Source organism: Pygocentrus nattereri, chromosome 13, assembly GCF_015220715.1.
Source record: "Pygocentrus nattereri isolate fPygNat1 chromosome 13, fPygNat1.pri, whole genome shotgun sequence".
NCBI lineage: Eukaryota > Metazoa > Chordata > Actinopteri > Characiformes > Serrasalmidae > Pygocentrus > Pygocentrus nattereri.
Genome location: NC_051223.1, coordinates 3,561,321 through 3,589,145, shown reverse-complemented (window position 1 = coordinate 3,589,145; position 27,825 = coordinate 3,561,321). Strand labels below are relative to the sequence as shown.

General features: G+C 39.5%; 1 protein-coding gene across 2 annotated transcripts; it reads right to left on the bottom strand.

Annotated features, from left to right (window-relative positions):
* Window positions 1-3,184: 3,184 nt before the first annotated feature.
* On the bottom strand, window positions 3,185-23,724 carry si:ch211-217a12.1 (alanine aminotransferase 2-like). Of its 2 annotated transcripts, none has more exons than XM_037543906.1 (12): window positions 23,591-23,724; window positions 22,232-22,423; window positions 14,876-14,965; window positions 13,007-13,115; window positions 10,432-10,565; window positions 8,801-9,044; window positions 7,928-8,007; window positions 7,629-7,765; window positions 7,169-7,343; window positions 6,681-6,836; window positions 5,754-5,866; window positions 3,185-3,767 (listed from the first exon to the last, which is right to left on the bottom strand). In XM_037543906.1, exons 2-12 carry the CDS (start codon window positions 22,367-22,369, stop codon window positions 3,677-3,679), a joined length of 1,467 nt encoding a protein of 488 aa, XP_037399803.1. In that variant the 5' UTR covers window positions 22,370-22,423; window positions 23,591-23,724; the 3' UTR covers window positions 3,185-3,676. The 2 variants fall into 2 exon arrangements, with proteins under 2 accessions (XP_037399803.1, XP_037399804.1); XM_037543907.1 differs by lacking the exon at window positions 23,591-23,724 and adding an exon at window positions 23,229-23,252.
* Between the last annotated feature and the right edge of the window lie 4,101 nt (window positions 23,725-27,825).

The following is a 27,825-nucleotide window of genomic DNA, read 5'->3' as shown; positions in this document are numbered from 1 at the left end:
TATATTGTGATAATTATCGTTATCAGAGGAAAGAAAAATTCAATAACGGAAAAATGGAAGGTCATGTAAACTTTAACACGTGTGTCAGGGTCCAGTCCTCGTGGGCCAAACCACTGCAGACCTCAGCACACTGCCTCATTAAACACACCTGATTAAGCTCATTGGCTAATTAGGCAGGACTTCATGAACTGAATTCAGAGTGTTAGATGAGGGTGAACGCTGAGCACTTTGCCCCCCAGCAGTTGGCTGCTTCAAACATGTAGATATCAATAGATATCAGATGCTTTGTGTAGATGCAGGCAGAGCATCTGAGGTTGAGACCAACAGGGTGGTGGGTCATTTTCAGCACGGCCATAAAACTAACATAGAGGCTCTGGTACAAGCGAAGCAGAGCATCTTTGTGGCCAGAAACTGACCACTGATAAAAGGCTAAAGAACGGCTTATAGGACTTCATCAATAAATGTGCACGCAACAGTAAGATGAAGCTACAAGGATGGGGTTTCTATTAAAGTGGCCAGGGAGTGTAGACTAAGTAAATAAGAAACATAGCCAGAAGTTCTCGATCTCCAGACGTTTTGATATGTACAATTTAGAGAAAGTCATCATATTCACTTTTAATGAGATAAAGACTGCGGAGATAAGTAACGAAAGATTACAGAAATATTCGAAACCAAAAAATTGAAACGTGTAAAGGGGACTTAAGGAAAAGGAAATACAACACAAAAAGCTGATAATTTACTCATTTTTTCTCCGTACTCTGCAGGTCAGTGGAGGTCACTCAGGTTCTGTTGTCATTCGGCGTCATGCCCATTATGGAACCTCTGGGGTGGATATTTCTATTGGAAAAATCATCAGCATCAACAAAGCGGCTCCAAACCCAGAAATCTTTCCTCTGACGGTCACTAGATTCTCTGAATTGTGATGTTCTTAAGGAGTAGAAATATGAATTTTGCTGCATGCCAGTGAACACTGCTGCACCTCGATATCATAAGACTAACAACCACACAGAACTACCCCAAACAAGCCAGCAGGCTTTGTCCAGGGTAGTTAGGTTGCTGTGGCAGTGCAATTAGCAATTTTTATGTTTCAACTCCTTAATGACCTTGTAATTCAGAGGACACAGTGGCATTTTAGCATTACCTGATCAGAGCTGCAACGTTTACTCATCATCATCGTCATCAGAAGCACCGTTAATTGGAGTTGAGAAATCTTTCTTCTCACAGACAGACCCAGTGCTCAGCAGTGAGTCTGGTGCAGCCACCACATATGTGCCTTCCATCTTTGGGCCCTTTGTACCAGATGGTTTCTTCATTCCTTTGGAACCAGCTTCTTCAGCTGGAAGGTGTTTTCTCCATCTGATAGTCCACTGCTAAACACGCAGCAAGGACGTGGCAGCATTGGTTTGTGCTGTTGTAGAAACACCTCTCAAACGGAGTCTAAGAGGTTTATATTTCTGGCCTGTTATGATGAATGACTATCTTTGCATTAAGTGACATTTTGTTCTTGGATATAATCAATTCTGCCATTGACTCCTCATGTTCCTCATGATGTTTTCATCTTCCCTGTAGGCTCTCAATTTCCTCTAGGGACAAAACATCTGGCAGGAAAGTTTCCTCAGAGGTAGAAAACAGACTGCTGTCTTTCAGGTGGTCGTTGCCCGAGTTGCAGCGTCCACAGAGAGTTTCATTTATGTAGGAGGTCTGGAGCTGGAAGAGAGAAAACACCATCTTCTCGTCTTACAGCTTTCCAATTCTTCATCCTCTTGATGGTGGCATTGAAGCCCTCTGATTGAACTGCACATTCAACGGCAGCCTCACAAGACGTGCACACAACAAATCTGGGGGAACTGATTTCAGGAATGTGTTAGATTATTCCTTTGATGCTGCATGTGCCCTTACTGTTCTGGTGTATGAGGAAGGCCAAGGGGACTCGCAGACTCCTCACAAATTTCATGGCAAAAAACAAGGGAGACACACAGAAGTCCCCAAAACCAAAGGTGGTGTCAGAGTGGAGGGCGTGAGTGTTTGGTGGCGTTACACTTCCCTTCCTCCCTTCCTCCCTCACTCATTCACTCACCTACACACTCACCCCTTTGTATACTCCTTCCCTCAATCCTTCCCTTCCTCATTCACTCACCTACCTCTCACCAACTCTCTAACATGCTAACCTCCTCCCTCAATCCTTCCTTTCCTCTTTCATTCACTCACCAACCTAATCACCCACTAACTCGATCCCTCAGACCTAACTTTCCTCCCTTACTCATTTCCTCACCTACCTCCCTCAATAATTCCCTTCCTTACTCAATTCTTCCCTTCCCCCTCATGCATTCACTAACTTGCTAATTCCCTCTCTCCTTTTTACTCCCTTGCTTTTTTCTTATTTCCTTCCAAGACTGAAAGACATTAAAAAAATGCAGCAATTTTATCCATTAATAACGCAAATTAAACACTTGGTAAAGTCCTGAATAGCAAACATGTGTTAATAGGCAATTAAACTGATAGTTTAATGATTGTTCTGATTGTTGGTTGAGATGTAAACAGTCATTTGGGGTGATTTGACATGGTTTGATTCTGATAGGAACCAGGGGTCTCCGTGTCAACAACACAAATATATCCATTGTGTTTACTCTCCATAATGACCAGTGAACTCACAGGTGGCTTCCGAGTTTTATAGATAAACAGTGGGGTCCAAATGTTTGAGACAGTCCGTGAAAATGCTTGCATCTCTAATAATCAGCATAAGACTTTGACTCAAGTAAATTTCTTAGTATTCGGTTTGTTCTGTTGCTTCGACGGCATGAACTCCACTTGGCATGAACTCCACTTGGCATGTGCAAAAGCCTCTGATGAGTAGATCAGATCGGCCTGAGAGTCGTTTGAATCCCCAGTTTTTAATGTAGTCTGAGACTTTTGGACCCCACGGTATACATCATGGTCGTATATGTGATGTATGTTGATTGTGGTAAATAAGTGGTAAATCCTGGGTGTTTGGCTTCACAATGCACTGCATATACCTGTCTGCCATGAACGGATTTTAAAAACGGTTTAGGCCTAAATCTAACCTCAGAACTATCTCTGGCATCAGGCAGCATTTAACTTTCATTGAATAACTTCATGAGAGCACTTTTAAAAGCCTCCGGTTCCTAACACTACTGTGTGAACTTAAAAGAAAAACACAGACTGGTACAAATTAATAATTTAATTCTGTTCTCAAAGAGGCAATTAAAGTATGTGTAATGAATATGTTTATAAACTTTTACGTACACAGATGTCCTCTGTAACACTTTATGACAGAGATTTCTAAAAAACTGTAGACTTGACATTATTAAATACTTTTATGTTATTCCGATGCTTTTATTAGACACCTAAACAAAATATAAGGCCTGTAGGAATCCCTCTAAATTTATCTTAAAATGTCTAAAAATAACTTTTAGGTGAGTCGCACAAACAAAAAAAAAAAAAATCACAGAACAATTAACTCAACTGGACTAAGACTAAAGACTAAAACTCAAAAACAGGTTACATCACGACTGTCTTTCTCTTTACGCCCGGCAGAGAAGACATGAAAACAAATGAAACGTGTCCATTATGGTGGTCAGTGGAAGTTACTTTAAGGCACTGCTGAAATTTCCCTCCACCCCTGTTATTCCTCCTTCTCATGGTGGGGTTTTTTTAGTTATGAATACTGCTCAGTAAAACTCTGATGGAACTCCTTTACTTTATCCAAAACAATCTTCAGCTTCTCCGTAGGTGGTAGAATGGTCATCCTGAATGAAAAGAAAACACACGAAGAGATTCTGTGAGGGGAAGACCGGAGTTGTTGGGAGGACTTTCCCACCATGCTGACTTACGTTACATTCATGGCCTAACAGGCTTGTTAGGTGTCAAAGTGGATGAGCACAGTACTAATTTGAGCTTCACCTTCATGAGGTGTTGGACCGCTGGAGAAATTTCACACTCAGCTTGATCCCACCTTAATAAGCCCACATTTAACCCAAAATTGTCTGGTTGTCACCAGATCACATCCTGCACCCTTACCAGCTAGTCAATGCTACTTCTTTCAATTTGAACAAAAATCTTACATATAATCTTATTCAGCATCTTTAAGCAACTGTTTTGGCTTTATTAACAGAATATTTACAAACATATTTTAGAATATTTAAAATGTAAAGTGAAGGGTAAAAAAGCAATTATGCCCACAGAATATCATCAAATTATAATTTTATCAGTCACACCTATAGTGGCCACGAGTATGACTTTTTGTAATTGGTGACCTGCTTTGTAGCCTCGTAAGTCAGGCTTCTGTCAGACAGCCCTAGTGGATTTTGTCAGAGCCAGTCTGACACCTAACCCTTGCGTGGTGTTGATGTTTTTGTTACTCAGTGGTCTGAAGGACCAACTGCATTATTGGGTTTTAAATCAATACAACAATTTATGTAAAAATACCATGTTTAAAATATGACAAGTGTCCAGCGTATGGTCCTCCTTTAGCAGCTCTAGCCAGTCAGCAGCCGGTCCACATTGTCCACACACACGTACACACACAGACAGCAGGCCATGTAGGAGGAGAACAGAGTGAAGGACACAGCACCTCCACACTTTTATTCCCTGCAGGTTCACCCAACACCTCGAGGAACTTCTACTTTTACTGGAGTAATATTCACCTTGGGGGTCTCTACTTTAACTCAAGTACATGGTTTGTGTACTTCATCCACAACTGATATTAAAAATGGGTCCCACAGATCCAAACACCACGCAAAGGTTAAGCATCAAATGTGGGAGGCTTAAGTACACATTTCGCCCTGTTACACCGTCCTGTAAAACTTACAAAATTGTGTTTGCCTGTATAAAAAATACCCATTACAAATTACAATCAGGCATAAAAAATGGGAACTCATTCATGACGGACTCTTTCGGGAGCACTCTCTAGCATCGGACTAACCTGGAAGACATGACTGAGCATCAGTTCTCTTCGCTACAAATTCTCAATTTCCTTTCACTCAATGTGGCCAAGATCCATCGACATTAACAGGAAGGGGCTGTTTCACTAACATGCAAAACAATCCAACACATTGATTAAGCGTGAAATGCAGAGGCAGGCGATGATCAATACAGTGCCTCAAGAAATACACCTGAAGGAAACAAAGAGGTAGGCTATGATAGGCCTGTTGATAAACATACAAAATCTGTTTAATATAAACTGCTTAAATAGCTAGAATTTAGCTTAATAAGTGGTACTTTATTAATCCTACAAACGGGGAAATTCCACCTCTGCATTTAACCCAGCCGTGAAGTGAAACACCACATACACTCTAGTGAATACACACACACACTAGGGGGCACTGAGCACACTTGCCCGGAGCAGTGGGCAGCCCTATCCACTTTCCTACTCATAAAAACATTGTACAGACATGCATACATGCAGTCGTGGGGATAGAACATCAGAAGGTAACTGACAAACGCCTGATATTTGTGGCCATTTTAGCAAACAATACATATGAGGTGGTCTGTGTACCTCAGGGAGGGGCTTTTGAGGATGAGAGGCTTTTTTCCTCAGAGCACAAAGAGCTCTGTAATGCTGAGCTTCAGGTGAGCTTCATACTGTCGCAATCATAAAACGCTTCTGTATTTCTACAGTGACTTTTTAGGAAAAAAGAAAAAAAGGCATACTAATGTATATCTGCCTATTCAGCCTACAGCAGTTTAGCCCCTCCCATTCACATATTAACCACATTACAATCCAGAATACTGACCTGAAGTGGTAGGTACCATCCCTCTGACCAAATCCACTGCCTGGAACCAGACAGATCCCTTTCTCCTCCAGAAGTTTCATACAGTAGAACATATCAGGAGCCTGGCCTTTCTCCTACAGAATCAGGCACAACAAACACACATTAGAATAGACTGCATAAAACAGTAAAATATGTCTTGAAAAACTAGGATCATTTGTTTTACAAACACAGCAATAAAAAAGACAAAATTAGTACAAGATAGTCAACAATGAAGGAAATCTGGGGGCAGTCATGGGCTGGAGGTTAGGGAACCAGCCTCATGACCGGAAGTTCGCGGGTTCGGTCCCCAGAGTTGACAGCACATGACTGAGGTGTCCTTGAGCAACACACCTAACCCCCAACTGCTCCCCGGGTGCTGCGGATTGGGATGCCCACCGCTCTGGGCAAGTGTGTGTGTGTGTGTGTGTGGTGTTTCAGTTCACGGACGGGTTAAATGCGGAGGTGAAATCTCCCTGTTGTGGGACTAATAAGGGTCACTTAATCTTAAAATTTCTATCATTTTCTTTTGATTCACTTTTTCCCTCTGAAATTCTTTATAACATGTTGTGTGTGTTTTATCCATTAGAACAGTAATTAACTTATTTTACATTTTTCCTGACAGCCAGGAACAGCACCATGTTTAATCTTCATCCACTTCTTTCTGCAGAATGATTGGAATTGAACTCTCCACATTATTTTAGTCAGAATGCTTGTGGCTAACCTGTTGTAAGCTGAATACTCACATACAAACGTGTTCATAGTTTTGACATTACAATAATCAGCTTACTTTACATATATGGACTATATGCATGGATAGAGGGAGAGGGATTTCCATAATAAACAGTTACACAGAATATACACTTAAAACTCCTTATCTCAAAAGAGGAAAGATATTCTGGATAGACCTACCTTGGCTTCAGCGATGGCTTTAGGAGGGAGCTGGATTTGAGGAAAGGTGTACATGGCTCCTTGAACTGGATTACAGGTTATTCCTGGTACTTGGTTCAGTATCTCCTGGGTCATCTTAGCCTTCTCTGCCAGCACCTCCAGAGTGTGGGAACGCTCCTGCGGTTAATCATAGATATAAACTCTTCAAATATACATACATGCAGTCATATGCAAAAGAACATTTTTTCACATATATATATATATATATATATATATATATATATATATGGGCATCAAATTCAAAATGAGTGAATATTTGCAAAAAGCAATAAAGTTTATCCGTTTGAACATTAAATATCTTCTCTTTGTAGTCTATTCAATTGAATATAGGTTGAAAAGGATTTGCAAATCATCGTATTCTGTTTTTATTTATGTTTTACACAACATCCCAACTTCATTGGAATTGGGGTTGTATGTGTGTGTCCAGAATATGGGATTAGAGTGAAAACCTTGATGAAGGTCCCATAGGAGGGTTCGCCTGGTTGGGGTGGATTGACCACCAGGTCTAGAAGAGCTTGTCCAGGCACTGAAGGACACAGGCGAACAGACACCAGCTTTGTGAGCTGAACTTTGACCTCAGGGTCCAGGTTCACCACCTCCATGTAACCACCCCGAAAACCACACCTTAGAGAAAAAGAGACAAAAGTCGGCTGAATTTCTATTTCAGACCTCAATGTAAGGAAAACCAATTTTAAAAAGGATCAATCATTAATACAGAATTAATCACTAATAAAAAAAATATAATTGATCTTTGCAATACGGGCATCACAGAATACAGAAACACAAAGGAACTGTTTTGCATTCATGTGCGTAAGTTTGTCAGTGATTGCTGCTGTAGCTTTGCCAACCAATTTGGCAAACTCTTAAATTACTCGATGACTGAAATGAATGATTCCCCCCTACACTTACTCTCCCATGTAGCACTTGGATGTTGAGTGAAACGAGGCTAACTCCAATTTGTCTGAGTACTCCGGCCCCATTTCAAACAGAACCTTCTTAAAGGAGTGGAACTGACAGCCTTCTGCATATACGTTATCCTGATACACCTGCACACACGACAGAGGATGAGGAGATCATGATGCCACACCTGGCTTCTCAAAACGTAACTGTTAGGTGTCCTCAAACTTTTGACAGGCAGTAAACTTCACAACTCGTTTGGTACGTGAAAAATAAAGCAAACAAAGATGAAGAAGCCAAAGCTAATTCACCTCATCAGCCATTAGAAACAGGTTTTCTTCAGCAGCAAACTGGATCACATCCTCAACGCACTGCCTGCTCTGCACTTGACCTGCCATGAACAGTAAAGAATTTGTTTTAGAGGAATAAAACAGTACAGACGGTTATAAATAATTACAAAATATAATCATTGTTATTTACATACCTGATTAATAGTAGTAGTATTAGTATTATAATAATAATAATAATAATAATAATAATAATAATAGCTTAATACCCCCAGCCACTTCACCCTGTCTTTTTTTTTCTTTCAAACATGTGCCAAACAAAACACACTGTCATATTGACACATTGTCAGTATACAAGTTTTAATAATATAACGCTGTCAATCAGTTCTGTAGATTAGCTTGCATTAGATATAAATGATGTCGCAACAGCTCAATTTCTGAACAAACAGTAGAAGAAACCACTGAGCATTTAAATATTGACAAATTCATTCTATTAGAGATCTGATCTGAGCATTTTATAGCATAACCAAACATCTACCATCCTTCTGAACACCACACTGAAAAAACACAATGCACTGACTTTACTTAATTCAAATGTGTACATCATTTCCATGTGAATTGAATGACATCAAACGCAGTTAAAGCCAAAAGGAGGAGAAGACAGTGCGTTTTATTCAAGTGGAAATGGTTTATACACTGACATACACTTTTTTTCAGAGCATAAGCCGGTATCTACAGTGACTTATTGTTTCTAGCAGTATCTGAGCTCAGGACCGTCTTTCTCTCTAACCTGTTGGTAACTAGCAAAGACACTTTCTCTAGACAGACAAAGCACCTCTTGTAAGTCGCTCTGGATAAGAGCGTCTGCTAATTGCTGTAAATGTAAATAAGCCTTACCTGTGGGGTTTCCTGGGTTGATGATGCAGAGAACCCGTGGCCTGCAGTGTTTCCTAGCCGCCTCCAGGGCGCGCCGCAGTTCACTCACGTCCAAACTCCAGCATTTCTCCTCGTCCAGATAATAATTAATCTGAACCGCAGCGAGTTCAGCCAGAGCAGCAGAGTAGAGCGGATACTGAGGGATAGAGATCATCACTCCGGTGCGAGAAGGGCCTTCACCCGAGACTAACAACTTCAGCATGGTCTGGAGAAAGAGAGAGAAAGGTGGAGGCAGAAACAGCGGGTAAGAAATTCATCCAGGTAGAGAGTAGATATCTAGATACAGTTCCACAGAAAAAGGTAATATATTGAAAACATTACTCGATGTACTTTATTTACTTTGTGGCATGTATTGACAATATATCGCAATACACTCATTAACAGTACAGTAACACACCATTAGAATGACATTAACGTTCTGAAACATCATTACACACAGTTATTAATGAGTAACAGACATGTAATACTCATCACCAAGTGATGCTTAGTGTGAACTTTAAGAATGTGTTAAAATACATTTCTTTCAGAGAACAAATACGATTCTGAGCACATGATATTCAAAAAACATCCATACTGCATTATGACTGATCTCTAAATGACATTCATTATTGAAACAAGAAGTGTGCAAATGAGCAAATGAATAACATTTTACATTACATTAAAGTAATATACAGTGCTGTGTGAAAGTCTTAGGCACCCAAGACTCATTTTCAAAATCTATTTATTTGTGTAGTTTGTGTTTATTTGCTGAGAAAAGTGTTAATATTTGAATAAACACAATTTATAGAATATTAATTAACAATGATTATATATAAATAGTGATTTTCTGGATGTTAATGTGTTTGTTTAATCATCTCCAAGCCTCTCCTCGAGGAAGCCCAGTATTATATGTAGTTAAAAAGCAGCTCCTGGTTTGACCAATCAGTGCTCAGTAAATTGAGCTCATGATGTAATTGATGATATTAACGAGTCTCTGTGGCGGCTGTGAAGGAAAAATATAGTCCCAAGAAATTCTTGTTACTTTTTATTGTTTTTATGTTTATTTGAATTATGAATACGACTTTATTCTAATGCATATTCTGATAAACTCACTGCTGAGGTCAACTATTTAAACATTTGCTTAGATGCCTAAAACTTTCACACAGTACTGTAACTGTACAGTTCATTAATGCAACAGAAAAATTAAAAAAAGATTTCGCCTTAATGATAAATGATTTATGAACAAACTCTTTGAACAGTAATGAATGTAATCTGGACACCTCTTGAGTAGACTTACTGTTGCTTAGTCTAGCAGTACACCAAATATCACAGTGTTTAATTCAGCTCAGCTACGTTTTATTTTCAATGGTCATTAAATGAATGCGTATAATAAATGTTTCAAAAATGACTATTTAATTGTAAAGCGGTGTTTCTGTACTGAGTGAATATGCCACGAATGATACACGTACATTTAATTCCTGCATTGCCTAAAAATCTTTCTCTAGGTCGGTGTTTCTAAACCTTGTAGTGGTGTTATCATTTATTTCAAAAGATATTACAGCCTAATGAGTGACTGGCGGCTAATCACATCACGCTGTTGTATTTTTATTCACCATGATCGCATCACTGGCTCCTGCAGTGAGGTAGATGTTGTCTGGATTGCAAGGGATCCCTCCATCTCTTCTTTCGATATACTGCGCAACATCACGGCGAACAAGCTCGATGCCCTGACTAGCACTGTAGGCACCTAAGAAAAAAAATGATCACAGAATTTTCTGGTTATATTTTGAAATATATTGGCAACACTATATATATATATATTTTATTTCCACAGTAGCTTATGCATAGAAAAGAAGACTAGAGCGCAGGTTCACTCAACTGTACATCACCCAATTAACGCTCTTCAGCACTGCCCTGCCACAGTCTGCAGTCATTTTTCTACAAATTTCCTTTTTTCTTTTTTTGCCAAGGTTTTCCGACCAGGCAGGGTTCGCAGGTGAGGACCATAGATCATTATCCAACCTTAGGTGTTCTATTGCTTTTAAACATCACTTCTGTAATGTAAAGCAAAGAAGCCCAGAATATAGTACCAAGTGTGCTTTAACCCATTTATGCTCATACTGGACTTTTTAAAATGTCCAGTCTCACTTTATTTGGATAGTCCACTGTAGTCCCCTAATCTAGTACAGATTATCTAAAATGTTCAAATTGTTAACAAACTCTCAGTCGAAACTAAACAGCAGTGGGGGTAGGGTTAGGATTTGGACCAGGGTGAGGGCTGGGTTTAGGTTTAGGTTTACAGCCAGCTTTAGAGGTAAAGAAAATGACGGTTAATTTACTAGATATTTAGTTTAATGTAACTTGAAAGTAAATTAAGCACCTACAAAGCATCTAAAGCGGACTATCCAAATAAAGTGTTACCAAATTTCCTTCACTATTGCGGTTCTTAGACCTTCCAGGAGCACAGATCTAAATATGGTACTGAAACAGCTCGGTTTGGCTACACTGTCCAATTTTCTTATTGTACTTTTTTAGTTTTCTTTACTTTTCTTCTTTTACTCCAAGCTGGTTTCTGGTTTTAAAAAAACAAGAAATTCTTACGTTGTGTCATCTCTATCTCACAGTTTCTCATGAAGTGATAAAATAAAAAAGGCCACCATCTCAACAAATCACAGGTGTGCCTTTGGTTAATTCTATATAAATGTTTAGAAGTAATGAAAAGGCCCCATACAGCACTAAAGTACAAGGAGAATGAATTAAAAACGATACAATCTGATTCGGAACGAGTCAAATTACAACAATACATGGGTAAAGTGTGGAGATTTTTGACAGAAATCACTGTCTAAAGTTTGGAATTTCCACAATTCCGGTAGTGATTAACATTAGAGATATGAAACAAGCTTTGAACAATATCTGATATAGAAAAATATATTGATATTTCTGTCAAAAAGAAGAGACCTTTTTAAATCTCTGGGTAAAAATGGGTCAACATTAGCAGCTCTTTCTGTCAAAAGAGCAGTACTAATTTGCATTACATGTAGAGCCATACAACCATCACACACAGCAGTTTCAGCTCTGCTTTTCTGCCAGATTCTGCCAGATTAGCCTACAGGAAGAAACTGGACAAACTGATCAGGAGGGCTGGCTCGGTCCTAGGGACTCCTCTAGACCCAGTGCAGGCGGTGGGAGAAAGGAGGATGCTGAACAAGCTGGAGAACGACTCCCACCCCATGCGTGAGACTCTGGCAGCACTGGGCAGTTCCTTCAGTGACCGGCTCCTTCACCCCAAGTGTGTGAAGGAGCGCTATCACAGGTCCTTCCTTCCTGCTGCTGTGAGACTGTACACCCAGCACTGCTCCCAGTAGATCACACACACATACAATATACACTTACATTCAGAATGCGAACATTTTTCATTGCTAAGTTCATTCATATGCTAAGTGCAATACAGATTCCTATTCAACTCTTATTTTATTTTATTTTATTTTATTATTATCCTTATTTTGTTGTAAATAGTCTAGACATTTAGGTTTAATTTTTATTATTTATAATGTTGATAAGGTTTACACTGTTTCCCATTTCTATTACTGAGTGCCTTACTCCTGTTACTCTGCTGCTGCTGTAATACTGTGAATTTCCCCGCTGTGGGACTAATAAAGGATTATCTTATCTTATCTGAATGTGGATTTGTTTCAGCCAGTCTCTACGTATCACAGCCCATCCTGTCCGCTGAACTGTATTCTGTTGTATCTCTCCCTCACAGCAGAAGCACTGTTTGTGTATTTTTGTATCTGGTCGAAACTTGTAAAATGAGTCATCACTTATCAAGCAGTAACATGCTGTTACCACAAATAACAAGAGGTGTAAAACACTTCTCAACTCAGACTGTGCCATCAATAACTAACCGCTGTATTATGAAAGCTAGTGTTCACAAACTGGTGTGACGAGTTTGTGCTGAATCAGCAGACGCAGATCACCTGATGACAGTTATTACAGATATGTCTGCGACTGAATCATAGCTGTGATGTCCCTCTAATCTGCTTAAGTTACAGACACCGATATAAAGACATGACCGGGAGGGCACTTACTTATTTGCAGAAATATCTGCAGCTATCCAATATTATAAAAACAATAAATCAATGCAATTATTTGACAGAATCCAAGCCTTAAGGAACCGATACTCCTTACCGAGACTCCTTCCCGCACAGGCCTGAAGGATGCGTCTCGCTCGGTTCTTCACGTCCTCTGGAAACTTGTTATCTTCCAGGAGTTCAGGATAAGAGCACAGGGCCAAGACCTAAAGTACGCATTCAGCAGAGAATGACATCAACCTGTTAAAGCGACAGTCCAACAAAAAATGAAGCTTCTACAATTTCTCTGTCTAAAAAAAGTTTACTCAATGAGCCAAGACGTGTTCGGTGTCTGCGGTTTGCTTTAGTTTTAGCACTGAAGCTGCAAGGCAAACAAAGCAAACTCCACAGCCTAGCACTGTGCTAAAGACTTACAACAGACAAAATTCAGCTTTAAAGGTGGTTGTTTTTTTATCAATGAATCAGAATCAGAATCAAGCTTGATTGGCCAGGTATGTTACGCATACGAGGAATTTGGTTTTGGTTACAGGAGCTCACAGTGCACAGTATCAGACATATAGGGATATAAGGATATAGGGGATATATCACATATAGGGAATAAGATAAAATAAATACAAAATAAAATAAAAACCTGCATTCCTACTCACTCAGACACACACACACACACACACAGTCATAACTGTAAACCTTACATTGTGCAATGTATGAGTCTAAAGTTAAAGTGCTGAGTGCAGCAGCTGTTAAAGGGTGTATAGCAGCAGAGAAAGGGGTCAATGAGGTGACAGTCAGATAGGTGGGGTAATATGGCAGGTGAAAAGATGCTAGAATAAACAGTGGTTTGAGCAGCGGTTCCAGAGGATGGAGTGATTCTATACGAGTGTATCTAGAAGTGCAGTTTAAACTTGGAATTGTTTGGTGTGATATTTTAACTGTTCAAGAGAGTGATGGCTTGTGGGAAGAAGCTCCTTTGTAGCTTACTACATGAAACTTACTACAATCCATTTTATAGATAACAGTGTGACATGCAGCATCAGAAACAGCACAAGCAAGTCTAATTGACATTACTTCACAATTACATATGGTCTGAGGCAAGCATGCGATGATGTGAGTATGGAGGCGGACGCATGCGCTGAGATAAGCGTATTTTTATTAAGGGCAAATCCAGGGTCAAGGTCAAAACGGTCCAGGTTCAAATAGCCGATACGGAGAGCAGGAGGGACAGACGTGACAAAATGAACACAGAACCTCAAACAAGAACCAAACACCACGAGAATACAATAAAATACACCCAACACGATCAAACATCCAGACAACACAAAGGGCAAACACGGGGCTTATAAAACACAGGGATAACGAGGGACAGGTGGGAAACAGGTGGCGACAATCAGGGGTGGAGTCACAAAACAAGGGGCCAGACTAAGAAACGCAAACAAAAACATGTGGACTAGACCAAAACAAAACACGAACACATGGACAGGACCGGGAGGGGCCAATCATGACAGTGGGTTATAAGCTCCATTACTTATTAGCTACATTAGCCTCATAACTCCACCTACAAGGCTTCGGGTTTAGGGGGAAACTGTAGAAATTTGACTGTTTGGTGAACTGTGGCTAGAAATAAGGAGCTAATTAAGATAACAGGTGAAGTCACCAATAAGCCAACCTAAATGATAATGAACAGAAGTCTGCACTGAACTGGCTGACCCCTGTAGTCTTTAAGCCCGTCTGTGTTCTCCAAAAGCCAGTTGATGAGTTTATGAACAACAGAAACACCAATAACACACTGAACGCTGGAAACCCCTGTTATTTATACATTTTCAACAATTTTTGCATTACAGGATGAGATGCCAAGTGTTTTTTTTACTACTCCAATTTCTGAAATATTTCACAGTAAATAGCATATTGGCTATGTGGACATTTTTGGGGGGCTTTCACTCATTTATACACAGTTCTCTCTAAAACGCACCTGTCTGAAGAACGTGATGGGTTTCTGACCCATGGCGTGGCAATCTCCGATGTTGGCCTTAATGACCTCCGTGAAGGGCTTCTTTACTCCCTACAGAAAAGAGAGGGACAGAGGAAGCATGATACCTTACCTTAAGGGTTGGCAATCTGATAGAGAACTATATAAAAAAAACAAAAACAATATATTTTTAACTATATATATAAAACTATACATTTGGACCACCATATCAATAGTGCCACATTTAGAAACGCCAAGACAAATGATAAATGAGTACAATAATAAAAATGACCTTTTCCTCAAATTCAATTTCTTCAACTGAACATTAGAAACAGTTTAAGAAAAACAGGACAAAACATAAAACAGTAAAAAAAAATAATAAATAAATAAATAAAATAAAATAGTACAATAGGTCACCATCCAATAAGCTACTTGTTTTTTTGCAGCTTATGTACACTGATTGCAGTTATTTACACCAAGTGGTACATATTTGCCTTTTCATGATGTCTTGAAGACATTCTCACAAAAGCATATTGTAATGTAATTTATCACCATAGCAACATCACACTTACACAATCTACACATTTATATCTTCAAGGAATGAGCTCACATAGCTCAGTATAGCTCAGTCAATAGCAAAGTCATGTACAGGCTGTTAGAAAATCTTCTAAAGATGAGAAAATGTTCATGTATTTAAAAAAATGGCACACATCGAAAAATAATTATCATAACCAGAAAAATAATAAAATAAATATGTAGATGGAGAGCAGATGCTTCCAAGCAGGTGTACTGCATAATACAGTCAAGCAATTAACATCTTACCATCTGTGGTATGTACAAAATAGTGAGCAAGTACAGTCGACCTTGATTCTGGATCAAGAGAAAAAGATCTGAGTGACTTTGGAAAAGGCTTCTTTATCGAGGCAAGGATGGCAGGAGCTTACACACTACTCAACTGGCTAATTCAGGAAGCGAATAAAGTGACATTTGCCTTTAGAATAAGATGGAAAAGATATCAGCAAATAGCGTTGAAAGCTGTGGTGGAAAGAGCAGGTCCAAAGTAAGAACAAGCAGAACAGCAACCGTTCCTCAGGTGACAGAGTGTAAAGTAATCAGACTGTGCCAACAAGAACAGTCGTTCAAAAGCACGCAGGGAGGCACATTAAGGTGTTGCTGGTGTTGCAAAGAAGAATGTCCACTTGAGAGTTCAGTGGTACAAAAACCATAGACCTACAGTGGACAGATGAACGGAGATGATATTCTGTCCCCAACCCTTCCATCCCTAACACCTCTAACACCGCCCCAACCAGACGGATTATGTTCTTGCGAGAACCCTGGACACATTTAGAAGATTTTACTCTCATTTCTACAGCTTCTACAACTAAACAGCAAATGCAATGACAAACACGGGCTTTGTTAATTCTGGGGTCCTCACTCGGCTGATGATGTTTACCACACAGGCAAATTTTGGCATTTGAACTGGGTAGAAAGCAATATTCAGTTTGTCAGACTATCAGGCGTCCCACATGCACATCTGACCAATTCTGGAGCTTTACATTCAAAACATGCATGCGCATGTGTGTGTGAGTGTGTGTGTGTGTGTGTGTATATATATATATATATATATATATATATATATATATATATATATATATATATATATATATATATATATATATATATATATATAGGACTACAAAGTATGAGAAAGAATGACATTTGTCTGAACAGTGAGTTAAGCATATGGAATAATATATAATAATCAGTGGTTGATTTAATATCATTCCCACAGTGTTAATAGACTTTGTACAGAGATGTGGATGAGCCAGATGAGTCCTTCACCACATTCTCCACAAGTGGGCAAGTGCATGTGCGGTATACACAGGCCTCAAAGCTTGACCCCTAAGGTGAGGGGGTCCAGTGGCTCTGTTATCCTGTGGTTGGCGCATTTTGCTGATACCTAGAGAAAGGGTCACTATTCTATGATGGATGACATCACCTATTCTATGATGGAAGACACAATGCCCGCATTCACAGGGCATGCAGGGTCACTGAATGATTTGAAGCTCTGGCCTTCACAGTCACCAGAATACCTGTTCCAAATGAACACATGAGGGAGACTGTGGACCAGCGGGTTACACAGAATTCAGAAAACTGCGATTTTTTTTTTGTTGCAATTATTCATTAATGTTAAATATTTAAAACCATGTTATTGTGAATATCATTCATAATAATTGAATCCAGTGAAATTGTGACAAATTTACAATTGCAGTGGAAATTCTTTATCAGAATTCCATTGAATCCAAGTTTTGTCTTGGAAAAGGGTCATTTGTACCCCATGGTGCAACGTTTTTTGGACAAATGTCTACCAACTGAGGGGTCAGAGCATGCACTCATTAACTGCAGTTTTCTAAGGTGGACAGTATTCTCAGAGGGGGTGTAATGAATGTTCAGTGTAATGAATATTAGATGTTCAGTGTAATGAATATGAGATGTTCCATTTCTCTGACTGAGCTTTGCCCTTCAGTTTGGGGTCCTAGTTAATCTACAGTGTTGTTCCAGCAGGGGTGTAACTACGGGCAGTGCAAGCAGGACAGTCACAGCAATGCTCATTAGAGTACTGCACCCACAACTGACCCACAACGGGTGGGATACAAGCTGCCAGTACCTGCCTTGTACAGTGTGAAATAGCACAAAACTAAAGACAAAAACTTCAGACTCATCTTGTCCGCTTGCCTACATTTAGGATTTAGATGAAAATGTGTAAAATCTTGTTTATTTCAGTGAGTGTGTTATTAAGATGCACTTAATAATCTTGTCGGTAATTCAATCAACGCATTTACATGCACTCGAGTAATCAGATAAAGGGAAAACGTTTGGTCTATATAAGTCAGGCAGTGGCCAATAAATTCACAGAAGAAGACGTGATGTAAACATAATGTAAAACTTCATGTCAGCGTTTTTTAAAATCGTCCCACCACTGTACTTCACAATGTGAACATACACCATCTAGAAGATGAAGAATATTTAAATCCTTCATTTCGTCAAGCATGTAGTTGGATTCAGCATCTGAAGTCTCGCGTCAATGCTGCTTGCTTATTTCCAGCACCACGAAATACGAAAGAAATCAGAGTAAGAGCCCACATGCACTGAGAAATCTGATTATTCAGCTAAAGTCCAGCTCAATTTCTTAATCTAAATTACAAACCTCACTTCGTTCTAAGAAATCAGAGTATGCTGTTTACTTGGCCATTTGAATAATCAGATAACTGCAGAAATCCAATTAATACTGATGGTTTTGAAGGATTGAGATGATAATAAAGGCATTAAGAGTGTTTTTGAGTCAGGAATTACTCACAGCACTGGTTACAGGTAGCAGAACATGTCAGAACCGTTTAAATCTATGGTCCAATCTTATACACATAACACTCACTCCAAACATGCAGCAGCATTCCTGATTCCACTTGTCTGATGTGTTCTTCTCAATCTCCAAACATTTTGTTGGGCAGAATAGTCCCCAAAGAATTCATTTTTTTCCAATTCACCATTTTGGATAGTAAATAAAATGTGTATATTTGTGTTGTACGCATCGTAATGTTCTACGTCACATCCATCCACTTTGAATGATGTGGTTTACATCTCAACAAATGAACTATAATCAGAAAAATGGGTGGAATTCCCTTTGGGAGAATGGATCCCTTTTTGGCAGCTAAAGTCCTCAGGTAGGTATTCAGATTTACACAAAACTTACGTGACTGAATGCATTACCCTCACATACACACACTCCGCCCCCCTCGTTAGCATCCTCGTGCCCACTCATGTGGCGCTGTGCCTAGTACCAAGTGGCCTTGCTGGCAGAGAGACTGGGAACAGGCTGGACAAGCAAAAGGGGGCCATACAAGGGTCCACAGCAAACCTCAAAAAACGCACAGACACCCACTGTTTCAGGGGCTAAATGGAGACCGCTCCATCAAACGGCATTGTACTTTAACTCAGGCCACTGAACAGTTCATTACAACATGCACATTGTGGAACTTCATCAGGTATTCAGTTGATCAGTTATGTAACTTACTACAAAAACACTTACTTTCTAGTTCTAACTTTATTTTCTTTACTTGGACATGAATAATCTCCTACAAAATAATCTAGACTAGAATGCACTAGAAGAGTGTGTGCCAAAAGTTTTAGATAAAATCATAAAATCCACAAGCATAAAGTGTCAAAATATAAGAAATGTGTTCAAAGTACAAATGATAACATGTTTTTTTTTTTTACAATATTCAGCTACATTAATTTAGTTAGACTTTAGAATGATCCACCACCCAAGGAGTACCTGCTCTGTGGGGGTCCATGGGGGTCCTGATTACTGAATAACAGGGTAAAAGGTGGTCAACAACGTATGCAGAGAAACAGATGGACTACAGTCTGTAACTGTAGAACTACAAAGTGCACCTATATAGTACAACCCCAATTCCAATGAAGTTGGGACGTTGTGTAAAACATAAATAAAAACAGAATACGATGATTTGCAAATCCTTTTCAACCTATATTCAACTGAATACACTACAAAGACAAGATATTTAATGTTCAAACAGATAAACTTTTTGTTTTTTGCAGCTTTTTCCATCCTTGCTTGTGAACGACTGAGCCTTTCAGGGATGCTCCCTTTATACCCAACCGTGACCCTCACTTGTTTCCAATTAACCTGTTCACCTGGGGAACGTTCCAAACAGGCGTTTTTTGAGCATTCCTCAACTTTCCCAGTCTTTTGTTGCCCCTGTCCCAACTTCTTTGGAATGTTTTGCAGGCATCAAATTCAAAATGACTGAATATTTGCAAAAAAAAACACCTCACTCAGCACAATACTAGTCAGCGCAGGCGTCTGTTGGCTGACGTAACAGATCTGGCGGCTGGCGCTTTCCTCTGATCGCGTTCGGCTGTCCCGTGACGTTGCGTGAGCGGTAGTTCGAAAAAAAAAAAGCAGTGGCTGGTTTCACAGACCTCTGTGGAAGCCTACGCTAGCTTTCACTCTCCTAGCGTTGGTGGCATCGTGTGATTGGGGAGTCCTAACAAGTGGGTGGAATTGGAGACGATTCAATTTGGGAGAAAATTGGATAAAAAGCCAAATAAATAAATAAGTAGAAGTAATTTGCTTGTGTGGTTGAGCACTTTCCTAACCTGGGTATAATTTTAGTTGAATAATGTTGGATATTTTAATCTCTTTGCCTGTTCTCTAAAAAAAGGAACCCCCCCTAATTTGATTTTGTTTGCTTGTTAACAGGACTATCCTTCGAGGCTAAAGAAGGAAAAGGTGGCACAACCTAAAAAAGAAACTACGAAGTAGGAACTGAAGTCTCCACCATCCAGGAGTGGGACTGACAACCATCACCAAGGATCATACCCAAATAAAACCTGCTCTGTGGGGGTCCTATGGGGGTCCTGACCATTGAAGAACCGTGTGACAAAGTATGCAGAGAAACAGATGGACTAGTCTGTAACTGTAGAACAATAGAGTGAAACTTGTATGGTCAGTGGAGCTGATAAAATGGACAAAGAATGAAGACACGAAGAGGTGGACTTAAGGACGTGGCTGGTCCATGTGTATGAATATTTATGTAATTTCATTGTAAATGAATTATTTAAATAATTCCTGTATTATTGTTTATAGCTGTATAGTTTTATTGCTAGTGAATGACTAACTGTCTTTATTTATTTATTTAACGGTGTAGTTGTGTATATCACTGTTCTGTTTGGTTAATGCAAGTTATCTGCAGTTGTGTGTGGTTTGTGTAGATTTTACTTTGATGCTTGTATTAATGTGCATGTCTTATTAAAACAAATAAAAGCATATTTTTTAAAAATAATTTTCTCAAACTGGCAGCTAGGAGATGTAAGAGATTACTGAACCTTGTGTGATGTGGAGAAAGGATTTACTGTTGATTTTTACCCCCTCAGAGTGCTTAAAGGAAAGTTTACATTTGTAAATTTTAAGTGTTCAAGAGCAGCAAGCAGCGCTCAAATTCTTTCATTTCAGCGTTTGAAGACAAGTGTTGCTGTTTAATTCTGAGCAAATTCAATTAAAATTGCTATATAAAGCGCCAGAGCAGGATCTATGTTGGCTAAATGGGATTGTGGCGGCTGAGGCAAGTAAACAGTCTTGTGCAGTGGGTGGGAACTTATGTCTTACAAGGTTAGATGACGGTTGGAACTCTGCCTATGTAGACAGTGGCTACCTAAAGAGCTCACTAGGTTTTGGGACACACCCATGGTCTGCAAACATACTACCTGATAAGATAAGCTAATAAGCGTGCCCCTTAATTCAGTCCAAGTACTTTAATGTTGGCTGGCTGATGCTGATCCAATCCTTGGGTTTTTTTAGACGCATAATTTAAGATATGCTACCATGCCAGTTAATACTACAGAACAAATATTTCATTTTTCATGTGGGGGCAGTCGTGGGCTGGAGGTTAGGGAACTGGCCCTGTGACCAGAGGTTTGCCGGTTCAATCCCCAGTGCCGACAGTCCATGACTGAGGTGTCCTTGAGCAAGACACCTAACCCCCAATTGCTCCCCGGACGCCGTGGATAGGGCTACCCACCGCTCTGGGCAAGTGTGCTTACTGCCCCCTAGTGTGTGTGTGTGTATGTGGTGTTTCACTTCACGGATGGGTTAAATACGGAGGTGGAATTTCCCCATTTGTGGGATTAATAAAACATCACTTAAATTTTTAGTGTGTGTATAATGTAACATTCTGGACTTATGTTTTGTTTATTACCACAGTTTATTACTGACCATCTTACAGTTTCTCTAATACTGGCTTATGATCAAATCTCATTGACTTACCTGATGATTTGGCCACTAGCCAGTTTAGTGCTGTGAATACACCAGTTTAACACCAGTTTAAACCAGAACTTTTCTGCTATAGCTTCGTTTTTCTTAAAGTGAAAAATGAGGCAGTAACATACTTCGTACAAGCTTCTGGTAACATGTTGACCACTAAGTCTTCTTGTTTAATATAGTTCCACGCTGCATTTTGCTTTGTTATCTTCTGAAAATGCACCTCACTATTTCTGGTTTCTTTTGGTTTCAACTGGACTTTTCCAACCTCTGAAACAAAGCCTGCTGGGACTACCATGATGAATCCAAGGGTAAAACCAACTAGATACTCAACAAAGTGAAACACAAATTGCACAAGCTAATTTGACTGGGCTGATTTTGCATGTTGGGTGTATGGCTTTAGTTCTATATTAACCAACTGCTCCAACCAGTTGGACTAACGCAATGACACTATGTGGTTTCAAATGGATTCTAAGCACTAAAAGGTAGAAAAACAAGAAAACCCAAGTAGGCATTCCTACCTCTTTGAGTTCCTTCTCAATCTGCAAAGCTCTCTGTACTATGGGTCCACGGACGGCGTATTCCACCCTTTTCACGTTGGGGTTCATGGTGTCCACCGTCAGAACCTTCCCATGGTGGAGCAACCCGTTCTCAGCCATTTCGCTTCTGGTGTTCTGAGATTTCAGCAGCTGTGAGAAACTTGGATTTAAAACCTGAGGAAGACAGAACATCATCACATATCACTTCACATTCAATCGAGAACCACTGATCATGTCTGTACTGGACAGAACTAGAAAAATCTGTGGAGATCAGCACATCAGCGTAAATCACCAAACAATAATCGACATGGAGATCGAAGAAACTCAACATTAAAACCTTTGATGAACATAATATCACTTCACTAACTGATAAAAATACTTCAGACTAGAAACTAAAACAACCTGGACACACCACTTCATCACATGATCCTTCCAGATCTGCTTCAGTCTGGAAACTGAAACCTGAGATTAAAAAACTGAGTATGACAGTATATCACCACACACTACCTGGCAGAACTACGTCAGTCTGGAGAAACTAGGGAGAAGACTGTCACCAAATGCCACTTCATTACTTAGAAGAACCACTAATTCTGGAGCAATTCAGACATAAAACTTGTGGAGAGCAGAATATCACCACATATCACTTCAGTACTGGGTAGAATCTCTTGATTCTGAAGAACTGAAACCTGTAGAGAAAAGAACTTCACCATATATGAGTTAATTGACTGGGGGAACCACCTAATTGTGGAGAAATGAAGGCTTAAAAAACTATGGAGAACAGAATATCACCATAAATCACTTCACAGGTAGACAGAACAACAAATACCCTCACAAAGCTCAGATTAAAAAGCTGAGGACAAAAAAATATCACCACTACAGAATCACCACTTCATGACTTGGCACACCACTTACTACCAAGAGACACTGAGACTAAAAACCCAGGAATGAAGGACATCACCACGTCACCACAGTAACCTACATGACAGAAGTTCAACCTCAGAGGAACGTTAAAGGCTGTGAAGAGCAGAGTATCACCACACAACACCACATTACTCGGCTGAGCCAGTTCAGCCTGGTGAATAAAGAAGCTTCCTGCATGGCACGGACGACGAGGCATGTCAGTGACGTTAAAACCAATTACATTAGCAAGTTATTCAACATTTTAGACGTTAGACATCTGACGTTATTCGATATATGAGTTACGTTAGCCAGACAGTGAACTCAGCCACACCACCACCACCACAACAGAACCAAAACGAGTCCAAAACCAGAGCACGGTCCTATTAGTCTGTGAGGTTTAACCCGGCTGGGTGGGAAGTGTTAAATTGACAGATATCTTACCCCTGTTTCTCTTGAGTAAAATGCTCAGACAGAGGCGTTTAAAACCACATTTTCTATCTACAGTTTTCAAGAGCAGCTAAGTGCAACCACCAACTGAGGAGCTCAACCACGGCCACTTTCCCCGCGTGTTTACTTATTCCCACCCGTTCTCCGACAAGCCCCGCCTTCTGCCAGCTCAGATTGGCTGATAGGGGGTGCCTCCTGCGCTGTGATTGGCTAGAAGTTTTTTTTTATATATATATATATATATATATATATATATATATATATATATATATATATATATATATATATATATATATATATATGTGTGTATATATATATATATATATATATATATATACACACACACACACACACACACACACACACACACACACACACACACATACACACACACATACACACACACACACACAGGCGTGTATTCGAAAGTTAGGAATACATACAGCAAGTAAAAGTGGTAATAAGTAATAAATGTTATTGCGAATCAAACACACATTTAAAAAAATACAGTTACAGCAAACAGGCCATTTTTTAAATTACATATTTAAAAAATAAATTAAATATCTAAACTAAGTAAAACCACAAAAACCCCCCCCATGACTTTTACTTTCAAATAATGAAACCATTCTAATGCCTCAAATGAGTAGAAACTATTAAGGCCACTGTAAAGCATCTAATGTTAAATGTTTAATATTGAAGATTTATACATCACTTTTCAGATCAGGAAAGATCCCATAGGATACCATGAGATGCATTATGAATAAGAGGGACGTCGGGGCTGTTCTGTGTAGTGTTTATATTGTCAAGGAATTAGACCGGACGATTGTGTTAATATCTACAAAAGTGGCTCAACTGGCTTTATTGCATAATGGGCCCTGGTGTGACACTGCTAAAAGACATTAAGCTATTTTTGCTTGTACTAATGACAGTAACATAAATAACGCTCAACCTCTGAAGCACTCGGGCTTGGCCCTAGCAAGACATATGGTGTTAATAATAACACAATAATCGGTCTGTGGCCTGACACTAGCAGGAAGGACGAAGGCATTAGCGTGATACTGAGACCACAGTATGAATAAGTTAGAGTTATATATCAACCATTAGCGTCCAACAGTACAGTCTTGTCCAATGTTACGCAACATGTGGGCTAACGCTTTCGATCTTTTCTACCACAGTCACGAAAGATCACCGTACTGGAAAACTGAGTTGACTGCAGTGTCCCTGAAGAGGTCAAAAATCAACTGAAGTTTGCCTCCTTAGTTTTGAACTATAACTGTAAAACTAATGTAGCTGACGGGTAACAGAGGTTCATACTTTCCATACTAGCATCAAGCTAATGAATAATCAGCTTGATCATTTTTTCATGATTGCTTTTTTGAAGTGATACTTGGGTCAATAATCACATTTACACTCCCCCATGTGTAGTTCACCATGATGGGCCTGAACCTTGCTTCTTTAGTTTTGAACTACAGCTATGAGGCTAATGTAGCTAGCAAGTCATGACAGCTTGTACCCCACACGTTAGCATCAAGCTAATTATGAAAAGAGGAAATTGAGGTTTTAAGATGGCTACTATTACTGGTTCTAGTTATCTACATCCGTTTCTCCCTTTTTATAGATAACAATTTACAGTTTAAGGCATGTTTGTGATGATTTAGCCAGAGAGTTTAGATGCTGCTAATTACTTAAGCTTCTATTATTTGTAGGCTATATTAGCCACGTAGCTTTGGTGCAAAACTAAAGAATTAAGCTACCGACCCCAAACCTGTCAAGAGGATATTTGACATTAGATTTTTAGCCACATTATCCCTTTAAGCACCTTAGAGCCAGAGGGGGACGAAGTACACAAACCATGTACTTGAGTTAAAGTAGAGACACCCAAGGTAAAATATTACTCCAGTAAAAGTAGAAGTCCTTAATCTAGACCTCAACTTGAGTAAACGTACAAACGTATTTGCCTTCAAATGTACTTAAGTATAAAGTAAAAGTACTAAAAGAGTAATTCTGGCTCTGATCTGGTCCTGTTATCATTTTTATAACCAGACTGGCTTCATGAATTCATTTCAGGTGAAAGTCCTCCAGCGTCTCTCTTGGTAAACCAGTCTTTTAATAGAACGTCATTAATTAGTGACGCTGACGTCTATTAAAATGATCAGAAGCACAAAACACTGAAGGTAAACAGTTTCCATCAGGGAGAACCGAGTGGCTCTGAAATCACTTTTTACACACAAGCAAAGTTTCAGTTTCAGATTTATTTACAACTTAGTTCCAAGTTTAAGTTGAATAAAAACTGGCTTTAAACTCAGGATCACAGATGAGCTCCTTTACTATGTTGATCTGTAGGCGTCTGTTCATAAACATAAACCAGCCCAAACTCATTTACTATAAAATGAAATGGTGTTTGTAGAAATTCAGAAAAAAGCCGCGTCAGTCTCGACTGCATATGTGGACATATTTCTATATTGAGCTCTATTTACACAAAGTTAGGTTAGTTCATCATTTATGTTGAACAGACTCTCCAAAAGTTTTACGCTGCTGCGCTGACGTTGAACCGCGTGCTGCACTGGGTCGGTATGACCAACAGGTCAAAACCAGCTCTAAACAAAGTGACCGCTGGGCCCTGATTGGTGCTCTGGCTTTGCGCTTCTCTCGTTTTGACATGTTACGTTTTTATACACACAGAAACCAAAAGGAACGACAGATTTCTCAAAATGTAGGAGGAAAAAGTCGGATATTAGACTCTGAAATGTAGTGGAGTGAAAGGAAAAAGTCGCCCAGAATGGAAAAACTTAAGTAAAGTACAGATACACAAAAAAAAGTACTTAAGTTCAGAAACTAATTAAATTTACTTAGTTACTGTCCACCACTGCTTAGAGATCTACCCTTTGAGTAAATGTTTCGCATAAGTCAGTCATTTTGTTTCTAACTAAACAGTCTTTCTCCTGCTTGACTTACTGACAACCGGTTCTTCTGGCTCTTTGTGGACCTTCAAGCAGCTGGGATTTGTTGAAACTAGACAATGCTTACAAGGAAGAATCCAAAGAGAATACCTAGAGCGCATTTTTGGTTGTGTTTCAACTTGTTCAGTAATGGACTGCCTAGTGCAGAGCCTTTTATAATCCATAATGAAGTGCTGGCAGATTGGCAAGACTATGGAAAACAAGCTAAATGCTCATGAAATTCAGAGTGACTGTGTTCACATCATGCAAAAAATCCTTTTCAGTATGTAAAAACTTAAAAGTTTCATAAACCATTCACTCCCCAGGCCATACAGTCCATATATGCCAACTAAGTTACAAAACCAGTCCATTTGGGCGTTGAGGTTTTTGTGGTGTCGCAAAAGGCTCATTTACATATATTCACCATTTCAGCTACAGCACTTTAGCCCTGCCCTTTCACACTGAAGTTATGAACAGCATTCCAGCCCAGACTGCTTTTCAACGAAGAATACAGGAAAGCCAATCAGAGCAGAAGTCAATTCCACCTGGGTTAAAGGTGATCATGTAAAATGTCGTAAGTGCACATCAAGGGAAGAAAATAAACAAGAAAAATGTAGGATATGGGCCCTTTAATGTGGTGGTCTTGATAGGAGTTCAAAAAGGACAAACAGGATTTTTTTCTTTATGTTTATAGATATTCAAAAAGATGGTATCCATAGCGATGATACAGTCCTTTTCTTGTGGAAGAGTATCATTTGTACAAGCAGGGACATGTGCTGGAGTTTATCGTTGGGAATAGTGCACTGAAGCTCCATGAAGAAGTCACCTTTGATGTTTGGCAATACCTTCTCAACTAAATCTCACTATGGTCACCAAAATAGAGGAAACGTCTTGATGCATGCAGGTCCAGCTATTTTTAACAGTGGAAAAGGGGGCTTGTGGACAAGCAGGCAGCACATGTTGTGCCTCTGCTCTAGAGGAGTGTTGGGTTTCCACAAACTCACGCTTACAAAAGCTCACATGTCCAACCAGCCCTGCAAAAACAAGCTCATACCAGCTTCAGCGGCAGCTTCTTCAGCTTAGGCAAAGCTGCATGGGCACAGCCTGCAGAGCTCGCTTTTTTCCATGCTTTGGTATAACACAGTAAGCATGCTAATGATCAAGTCTCTTAGTAGTCAACTCAGGTCACTTGTAAAAGCAAACAAACAAACAAACAGACAAAAAAACTTTTGAACTGGCATGCACATTTGCTCAAGTGCTTGAGGCATTTAAAAGGAACTGTCTTCTGCA